Here is a 23,582-nt window from a genome sequence, read left to right on the forward strand (position 1 = left end):
AGCGTGCACCGTAAAGATGAGGCGAACTGAGCCGAATGGGGTTTGTTATACGAGTGGCGCCCTTCTCACGGTGATTTTGCCACTCGCCTTTTGGCAGCAGGATGAAGTGAGGAGTGAATGTCGCTGCTTGTTAAAATGAATGCCGTTTGCTTGCGCATTAACTTTTTATTGTGTTGACTTATGCAGAGCAAATTTCCTCAGATTTTTGGCGGAGGACTGAAAAGAAGAATCCTTCTGCCTCTGAATATATAAATAATAATAATAATAACAAAAAAGGCACTCCTCCTTCAGCTGAACGAAACCCCTGCTGGCCTCCTTGTTCCCATAGCCTGGGAGGATGAATGAGTTAATATGTAGTCATTGTGTGAGCTGGATATACTCACACACGGCACTCTGATATCCTACATCAATGGGCTATTGCAAGTTAATGACCAGCTCTGTGAAGGCCCATTTGCACGAAATATGGACAGTGTAAAAACGAGCTGGGAAAGCAGGTGCTGCCGCCATTGAGTAGCTCATAACCCGGCCATATGGTCGTGAAGAATCTCATTTGGCTGCGCGCTCTCACAAAGACTCAACTCTAAAACCCAAAGCCATTCCTCCAGTGTTGTGAAGACTCTGGACCCTCTAATAATCATTCTCTCCCCTCATCCCTTTTTCTCTTGTTGCATCAATGAGCAGTGTATGAATTTGCATAATCATCTATAGGTAAATGATAACGTTGAGCCGCTCCGCTCCGGACTTCATTTGAATAGAAATGGTGCCACTTTTTGGTATAAAAGGAAATCAGCGAAGTGATAACAAATGGATGAGAAACTGCGCTTCGGCGAATGGCCTCAGATAGAATCTATCTCCATCCTCTTTCAGCGCCGTCTCCCGTCTTTCTTAGCACAACAGGGACGAAGCGAGTGACAGCATCCTGCAGTCTAACCACCCAAAATAAGTTTGGGAACAACTTTTTCCTTTTTTATTTCTGGGAATTGTTTGGAGTCAAAAAGGAGAAGCAGAAGACGATAATTAAACTGGCTGAAAAAGCCAAGTACCAACACAAAAAATCAAAGCGAACATACACACCGACTGATTTGCATGAAAACAGAAGAGGACAAATAACTTCAGCAATAAATAAATGACATTAAAAAAGAAAAACCCGACATGCTGTCGGAAGATAATGTCGTATAAATGAGACATGAAATTAGCTATACAACGACAGAAAAAAATCGAATGCAAAAAAAGTGACGAGCTGATCAGACAAGACGATACAGTAAAAAAAAAGACAGAAAAAAGGAACAAAATAAAAAACATCTGTAAGCCAGTAAGGTTCTAGCAATAGATCTCCAAATCCATCATAATCTGTCTTTATTCTCGTTTCATTTTTTTTGAATTTCCAATAAAAAAATAAATAAATGACATGATGAAAGCAACTTCAGAATAAGGAGGAGTCCCTAAGACAAGATCTGAGGGAGGCGTCTTCTATCCGACTGACGGCTTCCGGTGGTCAAATATTCATGCGACTGAAGACAAACACCATCCAGGGAGACCAGACTTGTCGTCTAACAGCATTTGTTCCCTGCCTAAACAAATGTTCCTGTGCACATCACTTTCTCATCTCCAGGCAAAAGAATAAAAATGCTTCGTTTTTTTTGCTGTTTTCCTTTTTCCAGTCATGTTGCTACAGCAGAAAAATCAAATCAAACGGTCCATCTATACAAGAAGAGGATAAAAAATAACTCAACAGGAACTGGAATCTTCTGTACAACATTTGACCTGCAAAGCACGACGGCTAGATGTAGTAAAATATGTAAACATGTTTTTGACACAGTCGTCTGAACAGATAGAATCACACCGGAGTAAATCTTCAGCCTGTGTTTGTTTTTCTTCGTTAAGATTGTGACAATTACATCTTCATCAGACACATTTTATGGTAATGCATTTTTGCCACGGCGTCATATCGGTAAAAGGAAACAGAGGAACGACCGAAACAATAAAAAGAAATCAAATGAAAAGGGAAAAGAAGAAAAATGCTATCAGACGTTTGAAACTCTGAGAATTAACATTGTACAGTTTGCCTGGTGGATCCACTCTTGCACGCTTGAATGCCGTCTAGAATTTGGATGCCCTGCATAGCAGTCCAATCCTTAACTGAGACGTGAGGGCGGGGGGAGAAAAATATTGAAATACATTACTGTATTACATCCTGCTGAGCTCTGCCTAGTCGACCCTGACTGGCCATCATCCTTAGAAAAACAAACTAAAGAAAACAAAAAAGTGAAATTCAATATATAAATAAACAAACTACTGATTGATTGAATAAATAAAAAATAATAAAAGAAAAACAAGAAACACGTATACGTTACCTCACATCGCATCCATGAAAGCTACATTTAATGAAACCGCTTTGTAACGCAAAATCAGGGTTTGACTTCCAACTTTCCCCAACAATCATTGTTTCTTGAGGTCCCTCACTTACACAAGATGCCAGCACCACGTCACATACACCTCACATGCATGCTCAGAATGGCCGAAATGACAGTGATCGTATTTTACAGGGTTACAATGGACAAGGTCGTCAGAACTCCAAGGATCACACACCTCTTAGACAGTCACTTGGGGTCGTGTGGGTGTTAAAGTGATGTTATTCACACTGCCGGATGTCTCCAGCAGGGACTCCTTAAAAGTGTCCACGCTGAGTCCCGGTGCAGCTGTTACTGCATTGTCTCTCTGTAATGCTTACAATAGTAAGTGTGCTTCCATAAGCCAAAGTTCTTTTTTGTAAATGTTTCTGCGACTCAGTAAGTCTCGAGTTCTAAAGAGATTTGATTCTTTTTAAATCACAGTTGCCAATATGGTACTGTCAAAGTGTTCTTAACTTTGTTCCAAACAGTTTGTAGCTTTATGGGTCGGGAAATGACTGGATTTCTATACATAATATTCCTTGTCCTTGTCTTTCGGTCTCTTGCTACTGGCGCTGCCTTTGGCGCTGCCGCTGGGTGCTTTATCCTTCACCACAGCGCCGTTGGTTTGCGCCGAGTTGCTGATGTAGTTGCGTGTTTCGTCCACCTGGTAGGAACCCTCCTCCCTGTTCCTGTACTTGTACATGGCGTAGAGGAGAATGAGGATGCAGAGGGCGGCGGCTGAGACAATGCCCACCACCATGCCCGTGGTACTGCTGGATTCCCGGACCACCTCCGAGGCCCCCGGGGGCACCCGCTGCACGCCGGGCACCGTGGGCAGGGCGGCAGGCACCGTGCGCAGCATGGGCGAGGTGATGAAGGGGCCTCGTGGCTTGGTGCCGTCCAGATCGAAGGACGTGGGCAGTGACACCAGGACCATGTCCGGCTGCGGGGGTTTTACCTCGCGGTTGTTCATTTTCCCGGCAGGCAGCTTGGGTGGCGTGTCCGAGGGGACCGCCGCCGGCGGCGTGCCCCGGAGGTCGGGCAGAGGCGAGGTGGGTGCAGTCCTACCTGCCTCAGAGGCTTTGCTAGGCCTCAAGTCCTTGGCCTCCCACTTGGGCGCGAGGGCTTTGTAGCTGCCTTCATAGGCCGATGTGGTCAAGATCTTATCTGTTACCAGGGAGAAGGTGGTGTAAAAATCTTCATCGTCAGTCGGGGGCAGGCTAGAGTCGAAAGCTTCGCCAGAGCCAAACCCCGAAATCACCATGCCATCATCATCATCATCATCACCATCATCACCACCATCACCATCATCACAATCATCGCTGCCTCGGTCCGACAAGCAAGGTACCCCCGCCTCAGTGGCCATGGCCAAGGATTCTTTGGTGGTCTCAATAATGGTGAGGACAGGGCGGAGGGTTGGGGGGAGGGGGATGAAGGGAGAACGGGTGGATACAGAAGGGATGTCTATGGGGTCCTCGACTAGCACGGGGATAACTAGCTCCCCTCCTGGAAAGTGAAACAGAAACAAGCGCCAGTCAGACGGCAGAAAGCGTTCCATCGGCAAAGCAAGAAGCAGTCAAGCACCAAAAAGAATCGGAAAACGAAAAGTAGAAAAAGCAAAGCTCAACGTAGGGAATCAAAAGTACTGAAGAGAAAGAAAGAAAGAATCAAACAGAAAACACTGTACCAGTGCAAAAACAATGAAACTCAGAACCAAACGAGACCCAAATGAAAGAAAACAACAGCCATAAATAAGTATACATTGCATCAAAAGGCTTTGAGGGATGCACAAGGGTGAGCCACGTTAAACTGACGCCTCAAATTAAATCCTATATAAGCTGCTGCTGCATAGGAAAGCGGGAATTACTTGTGATGCTGTGGAGTTTGTGGCCCTCGTATTAGTTCTACCTCGTAATTCTGCATATATCTGCACATAAATGACTAGCCCGGGCTTTTAAAAGGCATGTTTCATTTATCTTCAAGTGTAAATCCTTTTTAGCCTAAAACTATGAGCACCGAGAGATGTGCTCTGTGGATAAAAAAGAAGCAGAGGGTATTAGCATTGGTTTTGCAATTCAAGTGCAAGCCAGTGGGCCTGAAAGCAAGTTAACTAAGTCTGAAATGAGAAACTATTTGTAAGGTGTTTCTTATACCATAACTGCTCGGAGCGACGCTTTTTAACCCTGCTGACCTACACGGGCTGGAAAATACTAACAAGCTTCACAAAGCATCACAATGATGAAAAATGAGAGGTTGTGTCTTTGGGCTGGAGGGTCTCCAAAGTCCCAAAACGATATCTCGCACCTCTTAGGAAGCTGATAGGCAAGTTTAGGTCTGGCTGACTGATCTACTCGCTGCAGTCACAGCTGAAATGCTGCTGGAGATGAGCGAGCCTGTCCTTCCCTCGACATTAGCGGGCTCCCCTACTTGCCCTAGCCTCTTGCCTTTTGACCCCTACAGTTACCACAGTGGCACAAAGTCACCGGGCAGTTCAGAGACACCTGAATGTTTGCTGGCTTGTAACAGCTTGTAAGAGCAGTTGGACGTTATTAATTATTCACACGTAAGATCAAAAGACAGAGACATGCTTCCACATGTGTCTGCCTCTTTTATAATAAAGTCATTTGCCTTTCATTGGTTAAACCTGTTGTTGGACGACTACAAAGACTTTGAAACATTCAGATGTCTATTGAAGCTGCTTATCCTCTTGCCAAGGTGGATTGTTTGTACATTGCAAAGGCTCACAAACAGGGCACTATAAAGAGATGCAAACCTTTTGGAACAATAAAGAAAAAAAAAAGAGAACACAACAGAAAATGAAAAAGGAAAAAAAATAGAAATAATAATTAAGGCATTACAAAAAAAACAAACGAAAAGAGTTTAGAGTTAGAGCAAACATCGTAAGAAACATTCACAAAGTAAAGCCACAGATAGAGCTATTTAGAGAAAGGATTAGTAAGAGGAAAATTAAAAAAAGAAAGAAAGAAAACCAAACAAAGTCAGCTCGGAAAAAAAGCCTACGAAAAAAAGATGAAACAGTTTTCAAAGGAAGAAAGCATACCATCAGTTTTGTCAACTTACATCAACAAATTGCCCGCATGATTTTGGCAGGAAGAAAAAAAAAATTTACAAAAGAAAGTTGTGTAAGAATGCCTTTGGACAAGTTAGGTTAGTTTCTTTTTAACATTTTCTGATTAAGTAAGTATATATTTCTCTCTTTTGTTCTTAGACAGGATGGTACAGGGAGGCAACAACACATACATCCACACATCATGACATGAAAATAATCTTCACCATTCTGTTCAGGATCTTTTTTGTTGTTATTTTTGGATTTTTCAGAATCATTTTATTAGAAAAAAGAAAACAGTATATCTATAATTCTTGCTTTGATTGATAAGTCTCTCCATAAATATCTACAGCCGGATTAGATGACTTTTTTTTTCCTCATTCTTTTCTTTTCTTTTTTTTTTTGCTCGTTCGCTCGGCTTTAGCTTGCTCGTCAGCTACGAACAAATTGGATGACTGTACATATCTTAGAATCTCTACGTAAAGGGGGTTTCGGGAGGAGGGAGTGTGAGACGGGGTGGGACCTATGAACATACTAGGAAGGAAATGACATAGATGGGGGTGAACGTGTACATCAGTTGCCATGTCCATGTAAAGGCGGCACGAAGCGGTCGGGCGGCATTAGAGCTTTTGGCTGTAAGGAAGGGATGGGGATATACAAACAATGAGCATATACATGCCCATCTACAAAAGAGAACAGCACTCTCAACACTGACAGTTTTACAAACCCTAAGCTGCAACTTCTTTTGCCATGCACAAAAAAAGAATTCAGACTCGTTAATCGATTCGATCCCAATTTCCAATCGGAGACAAGCGCTTAACTTCACAGGTGGATGTTCGAGATCGGCACGGAAACAGTTTTGGAAAGCAGTGTTTTCAGATCGGGGCCAGGATTAGCAGTTTTTCGAGGCAGCTTCTCTTTTTTCTCTATGAAAATCTCAGTGCAGCTGCATGGTTTTGATACCCAATCTTAAGAGCCTTCTGCTGTTTACGAAACGCTAATTAGTTCATAGAGAAAAGAGGAAGTTTTGTTCTAATTAAAAAAGGAGGAGGAGGGGGGGGGGGTCATAAAAAAAATAACATCGCAATTGTGATTCGCAACAAATTAGCAGTTTAAATTTGAACATTGTCAGAAAAGAAACAGAGAGGTTCACATATATGTGGATTATCATATATGTACAAAAAAGGAGGAAAATAACAGAGATTAGCAAGCAAGAAAGAAAGGCATTAAATTTCTCACACTATCAAAGATGAACAACCAGAAAGCACACACTGAGGCAGACAAAGAGAGAGAGAGGGAGGGGGGGGGACAGTTTATAGGAAAGTGTCGCCACCTTCGTTTAACTAATAATAAGCGGGTTATTATTAGTTACCTCAATACATTTCTCTTGTTAGTATTTCTTTTTAAAACACAGGACAGGGCGTGCAATCTGGATGTACGTCAGAGAAAGAGAGGCAAATCACACAAACGCTTTCTTTCCTTTCTTTTGGAGTTTGTTTTAGTTCCACTCTAAGAAGTTGGGTTAATGCATGCTTAAGTAAGTTGCATTTAGGGAGAGTAATAATACAATAACAATACAGCAAGCCAGGGGGGACAGGTATGGTGGGGGGAGGGGGAGGGGCTTAAGAAGGGGCGAGCCAATGGTCAGTAAAGGTGACTGCCAGCAAAGGGCTGTGGGATATTTTCCTGATGTAAAGAAGTCATTCACTAGCAGTTACGGTGCACCGTACGTAACCAGCACTTTCACTAATTAATACAGAGAACAGGGTAGAGAGAGACCATCGGACGTTTAGATGCTTTGTGTTACGTGCATAACCGACAGCCTTCGTTTGACAGATAAGCATCTGCAGTTCCACAAGAGGGCACGTGGTGGATTTATCTCTGCACATCAGCTTTGGGTTAATCCTCTGCAGGCTGTTTTACAGAAACCTCATTTGTTTTTTTTTTAAGCACACTGTCTCTGCGAGCGAAGCATTATTGAGTAAATATGGCATCTGTCACACTGTATTGACTGCTCCTTATCCACGCCGGCATCTAAAATGCGAATGTCCCTGTCACTGCTCTGGCCCTGATTCAGAGGATGTCATAGGACATGATTCAGCGGAGGCCTCGCACTGCATCGCTGCCATTCTCGTCTTTCACTGAAAAAAAAGGGGGGGAAAGCCGCTACGTCGCCGCTACCTGTGACGTTCCAGCAAACAGAGCCATAAAACCGCTCTGCCCTGTTAAATAAACAGGAGCGTCTTGGAGTAAAGCGATTGCATCCGAGGCTTTTATTTATCCAACTCTGCCCTCGTTGTCTTGGCCTTGTTTGCATCCTCTCACTCCGTTCTTGGCTAACACCTTTCGGCTACTGTTAGCTTTGTGCTATATCAACAAAACACACTGATGGGAGGGGAGACGCTGCAGTGAAGCCCCCCGTTTTAGTAAAGTCAGCGCAGAGGACCTTGATGTTTTGTAAACACTTTAATCCTGTGTAAGCTCTTGCACAAGCGCCGCACGTCTTGCTGCATTTCAGAAGCAGACAAACACGCCGCTTTCTAATGGGTTTGCTCAACCAGATTGCGTTTGTTTTTCGAAACTCATCAAGATGGATGGGGATTTTATTCTAAAACCCTGCCATCCTAGCAAGACCACCCCCCCCAAAAAACTCTCCGCTCTGATAGAGCCGCAGCCAGTTTCTCAAAGGAAGTCAGGACTTGTGACTAGTGTGTTTCTGCACGGCTACTGACTCTCCCTCCTTTTGCATCAATGAGAGAAACCCATCTACTAAAATGAAAATATAAAACAAACTCAATATTAAAGCCATTCCTCTTTTCATCCCACCATGTAATAAAGGCTGCATGCCTGTGTGCAGGCTTTTTGAAGAGGAATTAAAGTAAATACAGTAACTACTAAATGGCTGATTGACTACCTCAGCAGCTTGAGAGCTACAGATGCAGAAATCTCCAAGAAAGCACTTACTCTTCACTTTCCTCCTCTTCCCCCACTCTTTTCCTTCTCCTCGCTCCCTGGTTTGATCCCCGTGTCCATCCAAAAAGTTTGCTGAGGCTTCCGAATGGAGATGAATCCCGACGGTGTGTCAGGGATTTGACAACGCTCCGCCATAAAAGCAGAAAAGCTGTTGCACCGCGGATGAACTGATTGAATGGGATTTTTGACGCAAATTGTGGGTGAGTCAGTGGTTTGGGGCCCTGAAATCCCATTGTGGTGCAAGCATTGTGCCCAGACACCTGCTGTAGCAGATTCATTCATCCCTACCTACTACAGGTAGGGAACTGATTACCAGAAGGCCAGCAGCACACAGATTCTCAGCGTGGATACACTTGCCAGGGATTATAAGGGTGTACCGTGCAGCGGCGGAGCTTTCTAGAAGCATGTCATTTCAAAGCACTTTACCCCACCATTAAACTTATCTTATCATGTCTGCGCACACGTCTGCCAGAAGAAACCTAATTTCTCACTGATGGACATTCATTTCTCTTCTAAACATTAAGCGATGTTCCGTTCACAGCTCTGATGGAGAAGTCTGTCCTGTCATGGATGCGCGAAGCACCCCCGGAAGAAGGTGCTCGCCTGTGTAGCCGCGGCGCATGGTGGATAGCTCTTAATCCGTCATCATGTGGCTGGGCCACATTCCGGTGTATTAAATTGGCGTATCCAACAGGCGTGGCGACTCGCCCCTGTCAGCTGGTCGATTTGCTGTACAGCCATTAGGCTGCACCTCTACACTCGGCAGACGTGTGTCAGCTGGATAACCTTTAAACTGATCCGAGGCCTGTGTCGAAGTGACAGCCGGCCCGGCGGGGCTTGACGGAATCCATAGCCGATGCCACGAGGAAACTCGGTGATCCATCCCTATCATACTTTATTCCGTACCCTGCACTTTGCTCTTCATATACAGCAGTGAAGAAATCACACAACATTACATCCCAGCCTCCAGTCTAAGATTAATCTGAACGCCAGATCCTGGACTTTATCTACCCCGGGCAAACGAGATGAGGAAACATCTATAAATACACTACATCTGTTTGATCTGCGCTGCACTTGATCAAAGGCAGAGGGTAACAGTGCATGCAGGATCATTTATGCCCTTTTTATGGAAAAACATTCTTCCCATGACATAGCTGACTGCAGCGTGGCGTGCAACAGTTACACTGCGTGCTTGCTGGTGCACAATTTTGCAGGAGAGCCGTCTCTTATAGAAAACGCCTGGACTGGCTGTTGCTCAGAAAGGCTCAAACAACCTATCTGTGCGATAATGTTCAGCAGGTAGTCTGTCATTCTTATAGCACAGCAAAAAGTAAGTGTGTTAGGGAGCTGCGGTGCTTCAGGGGTGCAAGATGTGTACAAAATCCACTGAATCTCATCTCCTGAATCTACACTAAACTCTCTTTTGGCCCCTTGAAGACAAAAATTAAGATAACTTCATATTATAAAGTCAATACAGCAACTGTGTTCACTAACAGTAGCTTGTTGCCGCAGCGAGCTCAGCGCCTGTCCCTTTTTTCAATGCTGCAGCTGGAAACGACGCTAATGACGAGTGTGAAATTGACCCAAAGCAGTAAAGTTGCAGGTGCATGAAACTAACACACGCTGCAGTGATAATCCTCTCTGAGTTATGAGTTTCAGTATACGTAGACTTGCCCATTAAACGCAGTCATCTGATCCAGAGGTATTGTGAAAGTTATAATATATATAAGTGAGCAGCTTAAAGCAGCTGATGTTTTGGATCCTGCTTGGTCATAGTTTGAAATATCGAATCCTATTATTTACCTTAAACTGGGTAAAACAAGCAGTTTAAGCGCCTTCCTTCCTTTGATTGGCTGCCCCTCGAAAAGGTTTGAAGAGGTGGGTGGAGCTTCTGTGCCTGGGGTGACCATGTTAGTATCCACTTGCTTTGACATTACAGATAGGAGAACAGGCTGTTTGAAACAGGTTCATTTGTATATGAAACTTTGGCCGAAATTTAACATGATCGAGCATCTTAAGGAACAGAATAACTGCTCCCGTTTAAATATTGTGGCATTAGTCGATCAAACATTTCACAAATAGGTGGAAATGTGTTTTTTATGGGCTCTGAAGGTTCACATATTACAGGTTTTATGAACATTTACTAGTAGGTTTGTAATAGAGCCACCGTAACGCTCCATGTTTGACTTAAGATAAGACGTTTTTGCACAGCATAGAGACAGAGGTGTAACTAATAACAATGATGATGGCTCTGTTCCAAGATTTATGAAAGCTGCCTGCCTGGTATGGCTTTTGGGCACTGCTAGAGTGGAGCAACGACATCATTAATGTTATTAGTCACACCTTTGCTTTTCCAGCTCTCACAAAAAAAACAGTTCTGCTGCGACAAAGACATTTTTCCACATCCACTGCTTCGTCTCATTAGGAGGTAGACTTTTTAAATTTGGCCTATTGTGAGTCAGATTAAAACCTAGTTCCATCAGGCCTGACTCGTGGCAGCTTGTAGGTGCTGTACGGACAAATCAAACATTTTGAAATGCACTCGCGGATTGATTGAAATCATTTGAATCAATTACCCCAATATAATGACACATTAATCATAAAATTGCTCTGATTGCACGGTAATGACAAGCCACGGCGCCGTTAATCACCGTGAAATGAAATCATAAATCGACTTATTTGCCTTCCTCCAAAACTGAGCATCTCGCAGCGCTCACGCATTTCTGCACGTGACGCTTTCTTTAGCTTGAACCGACAATTCTGTAAATGCACGCAGAGGACTGAGTCAGCTCACGGGATTCGCTCTATTGGCCCTCTCGTGGAACCCGCGTGGGATTAAAGGGGGGGGGGGGCAGGGGGCAGGGTGAGGTTTCAACAGTTTTGGTTTCAACACGGAGACAACACAAGCACAAGACGAGCACGCACGCACAGCGGACAACACAGGCTGGTTTGGCAGACGCAGACGGAGCACTGACAGAGACAGCAGGCACGAGCACGAACACGGGACGCCTCGGAGGGAGGAGCTGCCGCTGCTGGGGGCAGACCCCCCCCTCCCCTCAGCACGCACACGCTGACATGTAGAAGCCGAGTGGAGGGACGTATGGGTGGGAAAAAGAAGCAGAGCGTAAAAATGGACGCCAATCATATCCACGCTGAAGCAAGGGATGGTTGGAGGAGAGGGTTACTGGTTAGTCTACAGAGCTGCGGTACAGTCCAGTACAAGAGTGCATGCCACAAATGCCTTCTACTTGGAGCAACAGATAGAATAGAAAAACAGATATACTTTGTGGCAATAAAAGTCTTTTTATGCCATCTGCATTCAAACAGACATGTATATGCAGAAAGGCTAAAAGAAGGAAGGTGGGGTGAGACGGGATGGAGGGGGTGGGGTCGGGGTAACGCTCGGAAGGGGCGACAGGGGGGAGTCATTCTCACACACAACTTTCTTGAGACAGAATGGGGTTGCCTGCACAAGGCCAAAAAAGGATGATGGCAAGAAAAGATTTTGTTGCCGTTCATTTCCCTATGTTGTATCGAAAATGGGGAGGTGGGGGGAGGGATGTTCCTTTAGAAGCCATATGGCACAAAATAAACAAATAAAACACAAAACTTGATGAGGAGGAGAACTTTGACTTTTCCAACCACCAAAAGTTCATGCGGCACAAGATGAGGCAAAAAACGGGAGGAGCGGCTCTATCCTTGCTTGGATGATGGACGACGGATGATGAGGAGGACGCCAAAGAAACGATAAGAGTGATGATAATAAAAGAAAAGCAAACAAAAACTGAAAACAACCACAACAACAAAACAAGGAAAGTAAAAGCAGCCCGCACCCAACCCTCCCAGGCCCCAAAGGAAAGCAAAAAGAAGACAAGAACGAAAGAAAAGAAAAACACAAACCCAGCAGCTGGGTCCAAATCGATACAGAGGAGAGATGTTCATATGTGCATCACACGAGAAAAAAAGGAAAAGAAACCCAACATCATGTCATACAACTGTTCATACGACTGGAAGCGGAGGGGGAGGTGGGGGCGAGGAATGAGGATATGAATTTCTGTGTCCACATGATGGGATGTACGGTATGTATGCGTAAGTGTGTGTATGTTGCCACTATATGAGGGGAGGGTACCGTGTTCTCTCAGCAAAAGCTTCTTGCGCTTCACTTGACTGCACTTTCACTTTTCTTTTTTTTTGAGAATACTTGGGTTTGAGGTTTTAATGGTCTGAAGAGATACAAAAATAAATAAATTGAAACATGTGAGCTGCGTGCCCATTCGATTTCAATAATCTCTGCCTTTACCCAAGCAACTCACGCTAGATAAGGCACCTAAAATGCTGCAAGGAAATGGCTTTTCCCCCCCAGCCACATCAAAAAGCCATAAGACCTAAATGTGGTCATAATTTCAAGAAAACAAACGCCATCAGCGAGCGATAGACGACTTCTTTTCTCAGACTGGGGGAGAAATGGTTAAATCCGTCACAGCGGAAAGGCCCGATTTTCCCTAAGAACAAAATAAACGCTCGATCGTCCACAACCGCAGACGTGGAAGGGCAACACGGCGGTGGCGTATTATTAGCTGTGAAAAGTGGACATATGCTCGGTGTTAAGCTGAGCTGTGTTTCGCCAGATTAGCGCAGCGTCAATTAGCCGGCTGTGATGGTATTTTGAAGGACACTGAAGCAATCAAATAGCCGGAGCTGTTAATGATTTCCAGAGCGCCTAAGGGGAGCTGCTTTTCAAATAGTGAGCCAGTTTCAATACAGCTCACAGTCTTTGCTTTGCTCCGCGTTATTAGGAATCCGTGCCAACAGCTCCTGGGCAGGAGCGTGATTGACAGCTGCTTATTCGACTCATCCAAACCCAAGTTGCCTCAAAAATAACCATTCCTTTTAAATCTGCGGCATTATTTCCAGCTCTGTTGTTATTTTCCACTGAGTGAGTGTCTTATCACTTTGATCTAATCACAAAGTGATATGTGCGTGTTTGTGTGTGTGTGTGTGTGTGTGTCAAGGGAGGGAGGGAAGAGAGACGATGCGCACAGAAATTCGAGGATATCTGTTCTCTATTAGAATGTTTCAGGTAAGGCAAGCCTCCGACGAAGGAAACAGAGGTACAAACAAGAGAAGAAGAAGGAGTAGGGAGGAAGAGGCTCTGTTGCAGTTAGTCTGCTACATATCACAGTATCTAGGCTGAAAGCATCTTTGTTCTCGAAAGAATCTCAAAATGTATCCTCTGTCAAGAGAGACGCACACACGCACAGCAAGAGGAAATCAACCAAGTACAGGACAGATACATTTTGAAGCATCAGTGCGGGCGACATGGGGCTTGATACTAATTTCGTACTTTGTTGAGTAAAGTTTTGCTCTCAGCTGAACGCCGAGAGAACAAAATTAGTATCAACGCGTCGTCATGTCTGCAACCAGTGGCCCCATAGCTAAGTGTAACTTGTTTCAGAGATGAAAGGAGTGAGCTTTAACACGTCCCGGCAGGAAGCTGTGTGCATTTACTTATACACAGTAAAAGCTCCGAGTGGGACTTCCTACAGCAGAGCATGCCGAGGGTGTAGAAAGTGCATTCTTACTGCTTTCGCCTGTCTCCAAAAAGTGTTCTTTAAACTTTTGGCAGACACTGAGGACCCTGTTGTGCTTACTATGGATACTTTTTCTGGGTGGGAGGGGGAAAGTGGGCATTTTTTTTTAAGTTACACTTGAAGCTCCCATGGGACATGATGCTAAGGGAGGAGAAGCTCCTCGGTAGCAACTCAAAGAAAGATAAGGAGAAATAGACCAGGTTTCAGAGCAAGCACAACTCGACACACTCATCCCACCTGCATGTCCGGAGTCGCACTCTTCCAGGTCCTCGTCGTCGCTGGAGCACTCTGCTGATGAAACAATGTCATCTGTCGTCTGCGGAGAAAGACACACAAACACGCACACGAACACAAACACAGAAGAAATTATGGTTAGGCCAGGGGCAGCGCGAGCGAGTCCTCAGCCATTCCACTCAAGGATATCTCTGCACGCGCAGACTTCTCTCGCCCGTCCTTCGGCTTCCATATATCACTTGGAGTCAATCATATTTCACAGCGTTTATCATTCTTCGCTTTATGTGCTTTCCACCTCCGCAGATAATTGTTTTCCTTCACCCTCCGCACTCTGCCTCCGATTATTTATCGCCCCTCCCCTCCATCGCCCGCAATCAATGGACGCACTAAGCCCACACAGATCAGCAGCGTCCCCGGCCCCTGATTTGTGCTAAAGGGTGCAGGAGGAGGGATGGGGATGGGGTGGCACACGTTACACCGCCCGGCCTGGCGATGGATTATCTGCACCCTCCAGTTCCCACAATTCTGATTTATCCCTCCCACCCGACCAACCCTTCCCTTCCCCTTTTCTCTTTCCTTTTTTTTTCCAGGTCGACCCGTCGAGGACAGAAGCAGGAGGGAGGGAGAGGGTTGTATTTCAGTGGCGGCGCGCTGGGCAGCCGGCGTTTATTAGAATGAATCAGCGGGGCGATAAAATAAGCCCTGTCACCAAGCAGGGTTATGAAATCAGAGTGCTGATTGAGTTTTCCAGTCCTGGCCAAGGGTGTGGGGCTCTAAATATCATTGAGTTTGACAGACTAATGAAACGCGCCCCCATGCTTGTGCCGCTCGCTTTCAACGGCGCCCAGAAAAAGCCGCCCACTTCCCACCGTATGCTGATGTGCAGCACACGCGTGTCTGCAAAACCTCACACAGGAGGCAGATTTTTCGCTGGTTTTTTTGTTTGTTTTTCCTAATGTCTGCTATGATTATGCATGATGGGCTGTGCTGTTTTCTCTATCAGCACATTTGATAATGTGTTAATGTGCGTTTTTGCTGGTGTGCTTAATGCACCACATTATGTACTGTACTCCACCAAGAGGAGGCAAAAAAGCAATGTGGGGGTGGGGGGGATGCTTTAAACTAAATTGCTGTAAAATATAGCCCCTTGGTAAACATGACATTATTTATTGAAGCCACATTACGGGCGTAAAAGTCTTGGTTATTGCTGAAAGAGGGTTATTGCTTGTTATTATGATAGCAGCAGATGTGGGAGGCAGGGACACAGAGAGAGAGAGAGAGAGATGAAAAATCCGAGCCACTTCAAAGTCTGTTCCAGCAATTTCAGCCCCGAGACCATCACGCCATAACCCGGCATCGACTGAAAACACTGCCTTTCTCTCGTCCATTCATGCCGATGGCGGCAGCGTCTCCGCACGGTGAATATTTTCACTGCTTTGGATGCGCTCGCTTCACGGAGCCTTGCACGCCCATGTGCGTCTCCAAAATGCTACGTTTTAGTTAAACAGATCACACCAATTTGTGCGCAGCTACCCACACGCACAAAGACTCTCAGGCAGCTACTTGGCATTCAGTTAGATGCAGCGGGAACTGTGGTGTTTCTTAGAAGTTCTTGCTGAGGGTCATTGTTTTTTTTACCTGCTGTTATGGAGAAAGTAGTCCTGCATTAGAGGATCTTTGAGTGACCTGGGCTGGCTCGAGCAAGCGGACGCCGTTTGGTCGAACACGTGATGGGGCTCCTAACATTAGCCTTAAAGATGACGTGAAATCTAGGCTTCGTTTGCTGTGAGATGTCTACATGTTCTCCTCTGCTCCTGTGTGAGTTTTCTTCCACAGCCCAAAGGCATGCACATTAGGTTAACTTGTAGTGGATATAAGGTGCTGTATGAGTGTAAGGGTAAATGCAGATTGTTCTCTAAAGTGCGATATAAATTCCAGCTAATTTCCATTTCCATGTGACCGAGGGAAATCAGCGTGATTTGATCTCAAAAAAGCAAAATATAAAAATTTTGTAACCTCAATTTGCTGCCGAGCATCCACCAAACACTGAAGGACTACAGAGAGGAAATGACAGAAATGAGATTATGAAACAGGATTACAAGGAAATGAAAGATCACAATGAGGTGACTTATTACCAATTGCTGGTTGGCTTTTAGATCACTTCGGGCTTCCTGTTATCTGAGTGAATACAGTAGAAATAAGGGCTTGGGAAATGAATACTTGCAGTGGGTAACACTTCAGTACTAGTTTTGGTGTCGCAGATTCTACAGGTCACTGCAAAAGTCTCCAGACTTTCAAAGAAGTCTTGACCAACACTACCAAGCTTTCAAAACCTTTTCACTCATTTTCAGGTCTCCTACCTTTGTTAAGCTACTTAACTTATAAAATCAAACATAAAATGGTACCTAAGTCAAAGGAAGAGTTAGGTCGCTAGAGCCTCGTGTCTCCACATCACAGCCAACTTTAGTAAAGAACCGATTTTAAATTGTATCTTTAGGCGCTTTGTTACCTGCAGCCTGTTAGAAAAACACAGCATTTATCCCCATTTCAAGAAGTCGTTCTGAAGCTTGAGATGGGCAGTAATCTGTTACAAGTAATGGGTTACTGTAATCAGATTACTTTTTTCAAGTAACAAGTAATGTAAGGGATTTCTAATGCAAAAAAGTAATTAGATTACTGTTACTTTCCCTTAAAGTAACTCACATCTGTGAGAGTGTCTCATGACAATGACGTAAGCGTGTGCGACGTGCGTGGCAGCAACAGACGTGTGCGGATCAACAATGGATAACATGGAGTGCAGGAGAGACGGTGCAGCGACGTGGACGTCCTCACATTACTTTGAGTTTTAGTCTGTAAGAAGTGACAAAAACAGCGTCCGCTGTTCACTCTGCGCAGGAAGAAAACTTCTTTCTACAGCGAAAAATTTAACTGAATCTGAGCGAGCAGCGAGCACGCTGCCACGGGAATGTGGCATTCACAGAGAAACCTCCGGACCCCCCTGCTGTGTTTTACTTGCACTGATTCGAAAGAGTGTAAACACAAAACATTTTATTTTGTGTGCTGGAACATGCAGAACATAAGTTTAAATGTTAAATAATTTCTTCAAGTCAAAGACTGTTGCAATAATTGAATTTTTGCTCGATGCAATGTGCATAAGATTAAAACTAGTAAAACAATTTTTAAAAGAGACTTTTTCATTTGATTCAGTTTTATATGATGGATTATGCAGAAAAATAGAATTGGGCTGAAAGGCCTATTGCTTTATTACGTATTCAGGTTGTGTACCATGTTTTTAAAAAGTAACTAAGTAACTAATTAAGTAATCAGTAATCAGTTACTTATTACTTTTTTCAAGTTACTTGACCAACACTGTTCTTAAGGGATGAAAGTAGGAGGCTGAGGTGAGATGGAGTGATGAATCGCTGTCAGTGTTTAAGCAGAGGTCAGGAGAGGAACAGCAGTGAGTGTCGACAGGCATCTGTAAAACATGGTGGAGGCTCTGCTGTGGGTTGTGGTTGTATTCCAGTCAGGTTTTGGGGATCTTGTCAAAACTGATTTCAGTATCATCAGATTTTGATGAAACAACACCATACGCTTCATTTTTCAGCAGCCCAAACACCCTGTCAGTGCAGTAGTTCCTATTCCTGAAGGCTATAACAATGCAGCTTGTTTAAGAACAGGCTGTGTTCAAGATTAAATACAGGGTTACCAAATATTGACTTTCAAGCACAGTGGAGTTGTACATAATGTTTTGCCCTATATACTGTATTTCCATTTACATGTTACCATAAATCACTGCATTTCCCATTTTCCCAGCAAAATATAAAGAAATGAGGAGTGGCTCAAAGGTTTTGCACACAGCTGTGTAAAAATACCTTTGACAACCTTAACTGCAGTATAATAAAGTGTCTTCAAATGGCAAGCCTCTCAGCCCCAAGGTAAGCCCAAGTAACATCTCTTGATGTCTCGGCATCCAGAGGCCAGAACTCTGCCAGCAACTCAGTAAAAAAGAAAAAACCCATGTACTTCACATTTTATCCTCTCCACATTAAAGAGCCTCGCGTAGTGTAAAAGTCCCAATGAAAAGGCAGGAGGACACACTCCATTCAACGGAGTCACTTTGCATATGACTACATCCTCAAACTCAAAGTAAGAGACCCTTGCACTGAAGCGACTTTGATTCCACTCCAAGATGAATGAAAGAGGGTTTTTTTAAAAAAAGGTGACATGTGTAGATCCACTAGTTGTGTGGCTTTCCGCAAACATACAACGTATCTCAGTCGTCACAGCGGTTCGGAGTGAAGCACTTGTCATGTGGGGCTTTTTACACATCTGGACTAATGCAGAAGCAATCAAGTGTCACACGGAGCTCGCAGTCTTCTCACGGCCGTCCGGAGGGGAGAACGGCGTATGGCGCTCCACTCACAGAGTGGAAAAGGCATAGACTTCATGTGTGTGCACTGATGGGAGCTTACAGCGGGGTATAGCATAATGATTTGGTTGGCCAGCGGGACTACAAAAACTGATTTCACAGCTGGCAAAATCCAATTCTCTGGCTAAATCTCCATAACATAGAGTGGGATATATTTTGGCAGTGAGGCATTTTCTTTTTTTGGTCTAATTATTCTCAACAAACATCCTCATCATTTTTAAGAGTCTTGGTTGTGGGATTTACGGCCCACATTGTTTCACGTGTGGGGAAATTTGGAAATGCTCGTGCCCGCTACTTCCTGTGTGTGAAGAAAGCGTATTCTGCACAATGACTTCAGTACATAAAACGGCCGTTTTCATTACGCTCGATTATGCCGATTAGCGTGCCTTCGACTGACGCTGAAATTCCCGACTCCACCAACAAACACCACGGCCTAATCAATAGCCAGACTTCATTAAAGCAGCTCTTACCGCCGACCACCACAGAGCACATCAACTAAAAGGATCGCCCCGGCGATCGATAAAGATAGACAGCCTCCTTGGGAGACTAGTCTCAAAAAGTGACAGTTTCAGTTTCAAAAGTAGCGCCACCGACACAAACAGAATGCAGAGTCTGCAAAGAAACCGGGCGTCTGTCTCTACAAAGTTCCTCTGGTGTTTAATCATGAATCCTGTGAAGTGAATCCGCCAGCAGCGGTGCAGAGGCCATTATCAGGCCAAGCTGCAATTACTTCTGCAAGCGAATGGAGAGCATGCTACATCACCAGTCGGGCTTGACCTCGGGAGTGAACAAAGAGGATGCAAGATTGATTAGCAATAAACGCGAAGCTGGGAAAGCAACATTTTCATTAAAAACTTCTTCAGCAGCAGAATAAAAAAGCTACACCTGCTCAGACTACATTTTTTCTTAATTTGGGAATTAAGATTATCTGAACATGAGGCCTGAATGAAACGATACACAGACACCCCCCCCCTCCCCCCACTCCCCCGTGGACATTTAAAAACCCTTTTGCTTTGCGCTGATTCACAGTTGCTTTTCTGGCAGTGAGGAAATCCTTTCTGAAAGTGATTCAGTGCGAGAGATAAGGAGCAAAATCTAAAATTCTTTCTCATTGCAAGAACCTATTTCAGTCAGACAGCTCCGGTTTCAAATGATGTATTGCAGCAGCAGAATGCAGTCAGAGTTTTGTGTCTAGGCTCTGAGCTCATCACTCCCCACAAATACCCAACATATAGAAACTGGGGAGCGATACGTAAATATCCACCCCGGATCTTAAAGGGGGGATGACGTGGTGGTTGGAGGGGCCAAAACACCAGGCAGGGCCACAGCAGGACTGACACGACGGGCAGTTCTATAGCTTAAATAAGCCAAGGTGTGAGGCATTTCTCCCATTATCAGCCTTTAAATGTACTTCATATGAAGATGTTTTCCCTTACTGGTCTCTGCCATCTACTGAAACACATGTGGTTCTGTTTTAATGAATCAAGCTGTTCACATAGTCTGAATAAAGCCTTATGTTTTACACGCGCTATTTGCAAGTCTAACACAACCTGCAGAGGTGTGTTAGACTTGCACTATCTTCCTTCATTCTATTTATGCGCATAATTAGAGCGATTGTGTATTGGGTTTCGAGTTCTGCCAAAACATCAGTGACCTACTCTCGGTGTTGCGCCTAAATTCGTTCTGTGTAATGCGTCTGGTTTTTCTTTTTTGTTTTGCTACGGGCCTGCGTAGACATCGTGTAACACAAATCAAATGGATATTTTCCAGACTTAAAGCACTGTTGGGTTTGAATTACCTCTTTAGTGTGACAAAACATCAAAACACAAGAGGGAATTTCACTCTAAAGAGTCCACTGGAAGACAACCGCATAAATCTGACAAACTCTGGCGGCTGAAACGGTGAGTCAGCGTAAGGCTGAGTGAGGCCTAGAGTTTGACCCTCATCGCAGTGCTGAAACTGAACATGGCGTTAAGTTCAAGTTCTCCTGTAATCCCAGTAGATCAACTGATTTTAATGTCATCCCACATCAGCTGATGGATGCACTCTATTTACATACAGAGCACAGGAGCCCGACCCAGGAGCCCTCGCAGGCCGAAGATGAGACACCAGAAGAGTCTCAGAATGCCAACAAAAAGAAAGAAAACATCAAGAATCCCACTGAAGTTAAGGCGTTCATCGCAACAGGTGATTCACATGTTCCACATCCAATATATAGTGACCGACCAGCTAATGAAAAATTGTTTGGGATTAAACTGGACCATGGTATATGGCTGCTGTATACCTGCAAGCCACTTTGCAACCCACCTTAACCCTTTAAAGCCGGCCGGAGTGGACACGCTCCGTTTTGCGTAACTATTTTTAAATCCCGGCAGCACTGCAACCACATAAGCTAGCGCAATAATTTTTTTTGCATATGAAACCGGAGGAGTTGTACTTACATCTTATGCCATCAGCTTGTCCTCGGTCACAGTTTCCTTCCACATAAAGCTTTGCAAAAACTGCATAAAAAGCACTTGCAGCAACAAAAACATAATATTCCAGAAACACGCTTTGCCGATCCGATCAGCTGTTTGTATCACTTCCTACGTCCATCAGCGCGAACTATCGCATGTCCTCCATGACCTGCCCAAAACCGGAAGTGACGTCATTTCGCGGAAATTTAGTTTTTTACCATCAGGGCCTTATGAGTCTATACTGGTGTTTTTAAAAGTTAGGTTTGACTTTATGACTTTCTGTGTCGTGTCTGGGATGCTTAGGACTCATATTGCACTGCTGGAAATAGTTTATTTTGATGCATATGCTGTTTTTTTGCAAATTTGCATTATAATATTTATTTTTGTTTTTCCTGCAGTATATAAATATTGGTGTATTTCAAAAATAAAACTATGAAGACACTCAAAATAAATTTCCTGTGGTGGGAAACTATTTTGTGCAACTTTTTTGTATTTACAGTTTTTAGGGATAAGCCTCTTAAATTTCTCTAACTAGAAATATATGTTAAAAAAAACAAAAACAATTTTCAATTTTTTGTAGTTTATTGCACTTTTTTTTGCAATTTATGTAATTACTATGCACTTAATGCACATATATCATTAAAATTTGGGCTATAATGGTTGTATTGATGTATAGCAACTTGAAATGCTCCCAAAAATGGCTCCACAGCATGTAAAAATATAATATAAGCTCTAGCGCACTTGGTTCTATGGTTGGTCTTAAAGGGTTAATCAACGTCATTGGTGTCTGCTATATTCTGTGCTTTTCATGAGTGCAAGTGGCAGAGCATAGCGGTTCAGACTGGAGCCACATTAGGCAGGGGTGTCTACAGGCCCAGTATAAAGAAGAGCAACGTATTGAAAGAATTGGCATGTCAGGACATATGGACACGAGATTATTGTTTTAAGATAGAATTCTTAAATTCTCCGTTCTTGCCATATTAATAGCAGCAGTAGCGCTGCTGGCTGCCAGGCTCTGATACATCAAGTAGATAAATGCGGCTGGTGTCTGACAGATTTCTTCCAGAGTCAAATCAAATCCACTTTTCAATACAGAAAAAAGCTCAGCTTTTCTTTCTCCTAGAGTCCAGTCGTTGTTGTTGAGAAATAAAGTGTGCAACTGCATAAATAAAAGGATGCAGGGATCAAATTATTTTTACCACTGTGCATAACCGCTGAATCGTTCTGTCTAATAAAGTGCCGGCAGGAACCAAAGTGCATTCTCACCATCTCTTCACACCTGTGCCAGATAATAAATATGAGTGAACTCAGTTCAGCGGCGAGCTTAAACCCACTACTCGCCATTTACAGCCCTGCCGCTAGTCAGTTCTCCGCCTACGGACCTTGATGGTGAACGAAACATTGTGCGCCTGAATCTGTCTATGCGGCACAGATAAAGAGGGAAGCAGAACATGAAACATCAGCACAGCGCTGATGTTAAACAGGCTCAACAATGCTGTGCTTCATTCTGGGAAAAATGCCACACAGTGAGATAATAACCAACTATTTCTAAAGTTTCGTGCGCTGACAGCCAACGTCTGAGGGGTAGCGCTAATTAAGCAGTGAATGATTCAACTTGGGGGAAAAAAACTCGTCAAATACATGGATGGTAACAAGAGCAGCTGCTGCATCTGCGGCCGTGGCTACGGTTGAATATTCTACTGAGCATGACAGTGATTTGAACGGTCACATCAAAGCAATGGTTCGCGCTCAGCGAGGGAAAAGGAAGACACAATGTACTGGGACTGCTGTCTATAGTTTTCCCCTGGGTCAGTAATATCAGAGTAAAGGCTAAAGCTCAGCCACGGCCCCGGGTTACAAACACAACGTGAAATATGAGCACGAGCAGTGCTGCGTCTCGGAGAGGCGCTGGATCCACATGCTTAAGTACAGTACGCGAGACAAAGCGTGAGGGGAGGGGTGCGGGAGGCTTGCTCCTGAACACAACATAGTCTTATCATAAAAAATGACCTTCACACAGCTCGGGCCCAGAGGCTGAAGGAAACACTGAGAAACGAAGCCTTTTGAGAATTAGAGAAGAGACACCACATTATAGAGCCACATTACAACGCTGCTATCAAACCCAGTTTGGTTTATTTACAATGCCGCCGTGCCCGGTGGCTAAAGTTGATTTTCTTTGTACTAATGGGAATAAACCCCTAACAAATCAATTTTCCTTGAGCGCCTCATCCTGGCAGCCAGTAGCAACAGATACCCAATGTGGCTGTGCGTTCAGAGATCAAAGGGATGACGCAAAAAAGGCAAGGGCAAATCAAAGACACAATTCAAAGCAGTTTCTTTTCCCCCCATGGTCAGCTTGGATACATACATATACATTAGGGGTGCAACGATACACAAAATTCACGGTTCGATATTTTTTCGATACAAAAAAAAAAA

General features: G+C 44.2%; 1 protein-coding gene across 11 annotated transcripts in view; it reads right to left on the minus strand.

Moving 5' to 3' along the window:
• Nucleotides 1-2,290: 2,290 nt before the first annotated feature.
• The window catches only part of nrxn3b (neurexin 3b), a 318,108-nt gene continuing 296,816 nt past the window's right edge, over nucleotides 2,291-23,582 (minus strand). For 7 of the 11 annotated variants that reach the window (XM_013908704.1, XM_005724861.1, XM_005724862.1 and 4 more), the window contains 2 exons: nucleotides 14,262-14,340; nucleotides 2,291-3,899 (listed from right to left, as the gene is read on the minus strand). In XM_013908704.1, coding sequence (XP_013764158.1) covers nucleotides 2,917-3,899; nucleotides 14,262-14,340 — 1,062 coding nt within the window. In that variant the 3' untranslated portion in view covers nucleotides 2,291-2,916. Of the gene's footprint in view, nucleotides 3,900-5,474; nucleotides 6,094-14,261; nucleotides 14,341-23,582 lie in introns of all 11 variants that reach the window. The other 4 variants (XR_001290266.1, XR_001290265.1, XR_311495.1 and 1 more) reach the window with 2 other exon arrangements.

Source organism: Pundamilia nyererei, unplaced genomic scaffold (genome assembly GCF_000239375.1).
Source record: "Pundamilia nyererei isolate P.nyererei 1_Seehausen unplaced genomic scaffold, PunNye1.0 scaffold00013, whole genome shotgun sequence".
Classification (NCBI taxonomy): Eukaryota; Metazoa; Chordata; class Actinopteri; order Cichliformes; family Cichlidae; genus Pundamilia; species Pundamilia nyererei.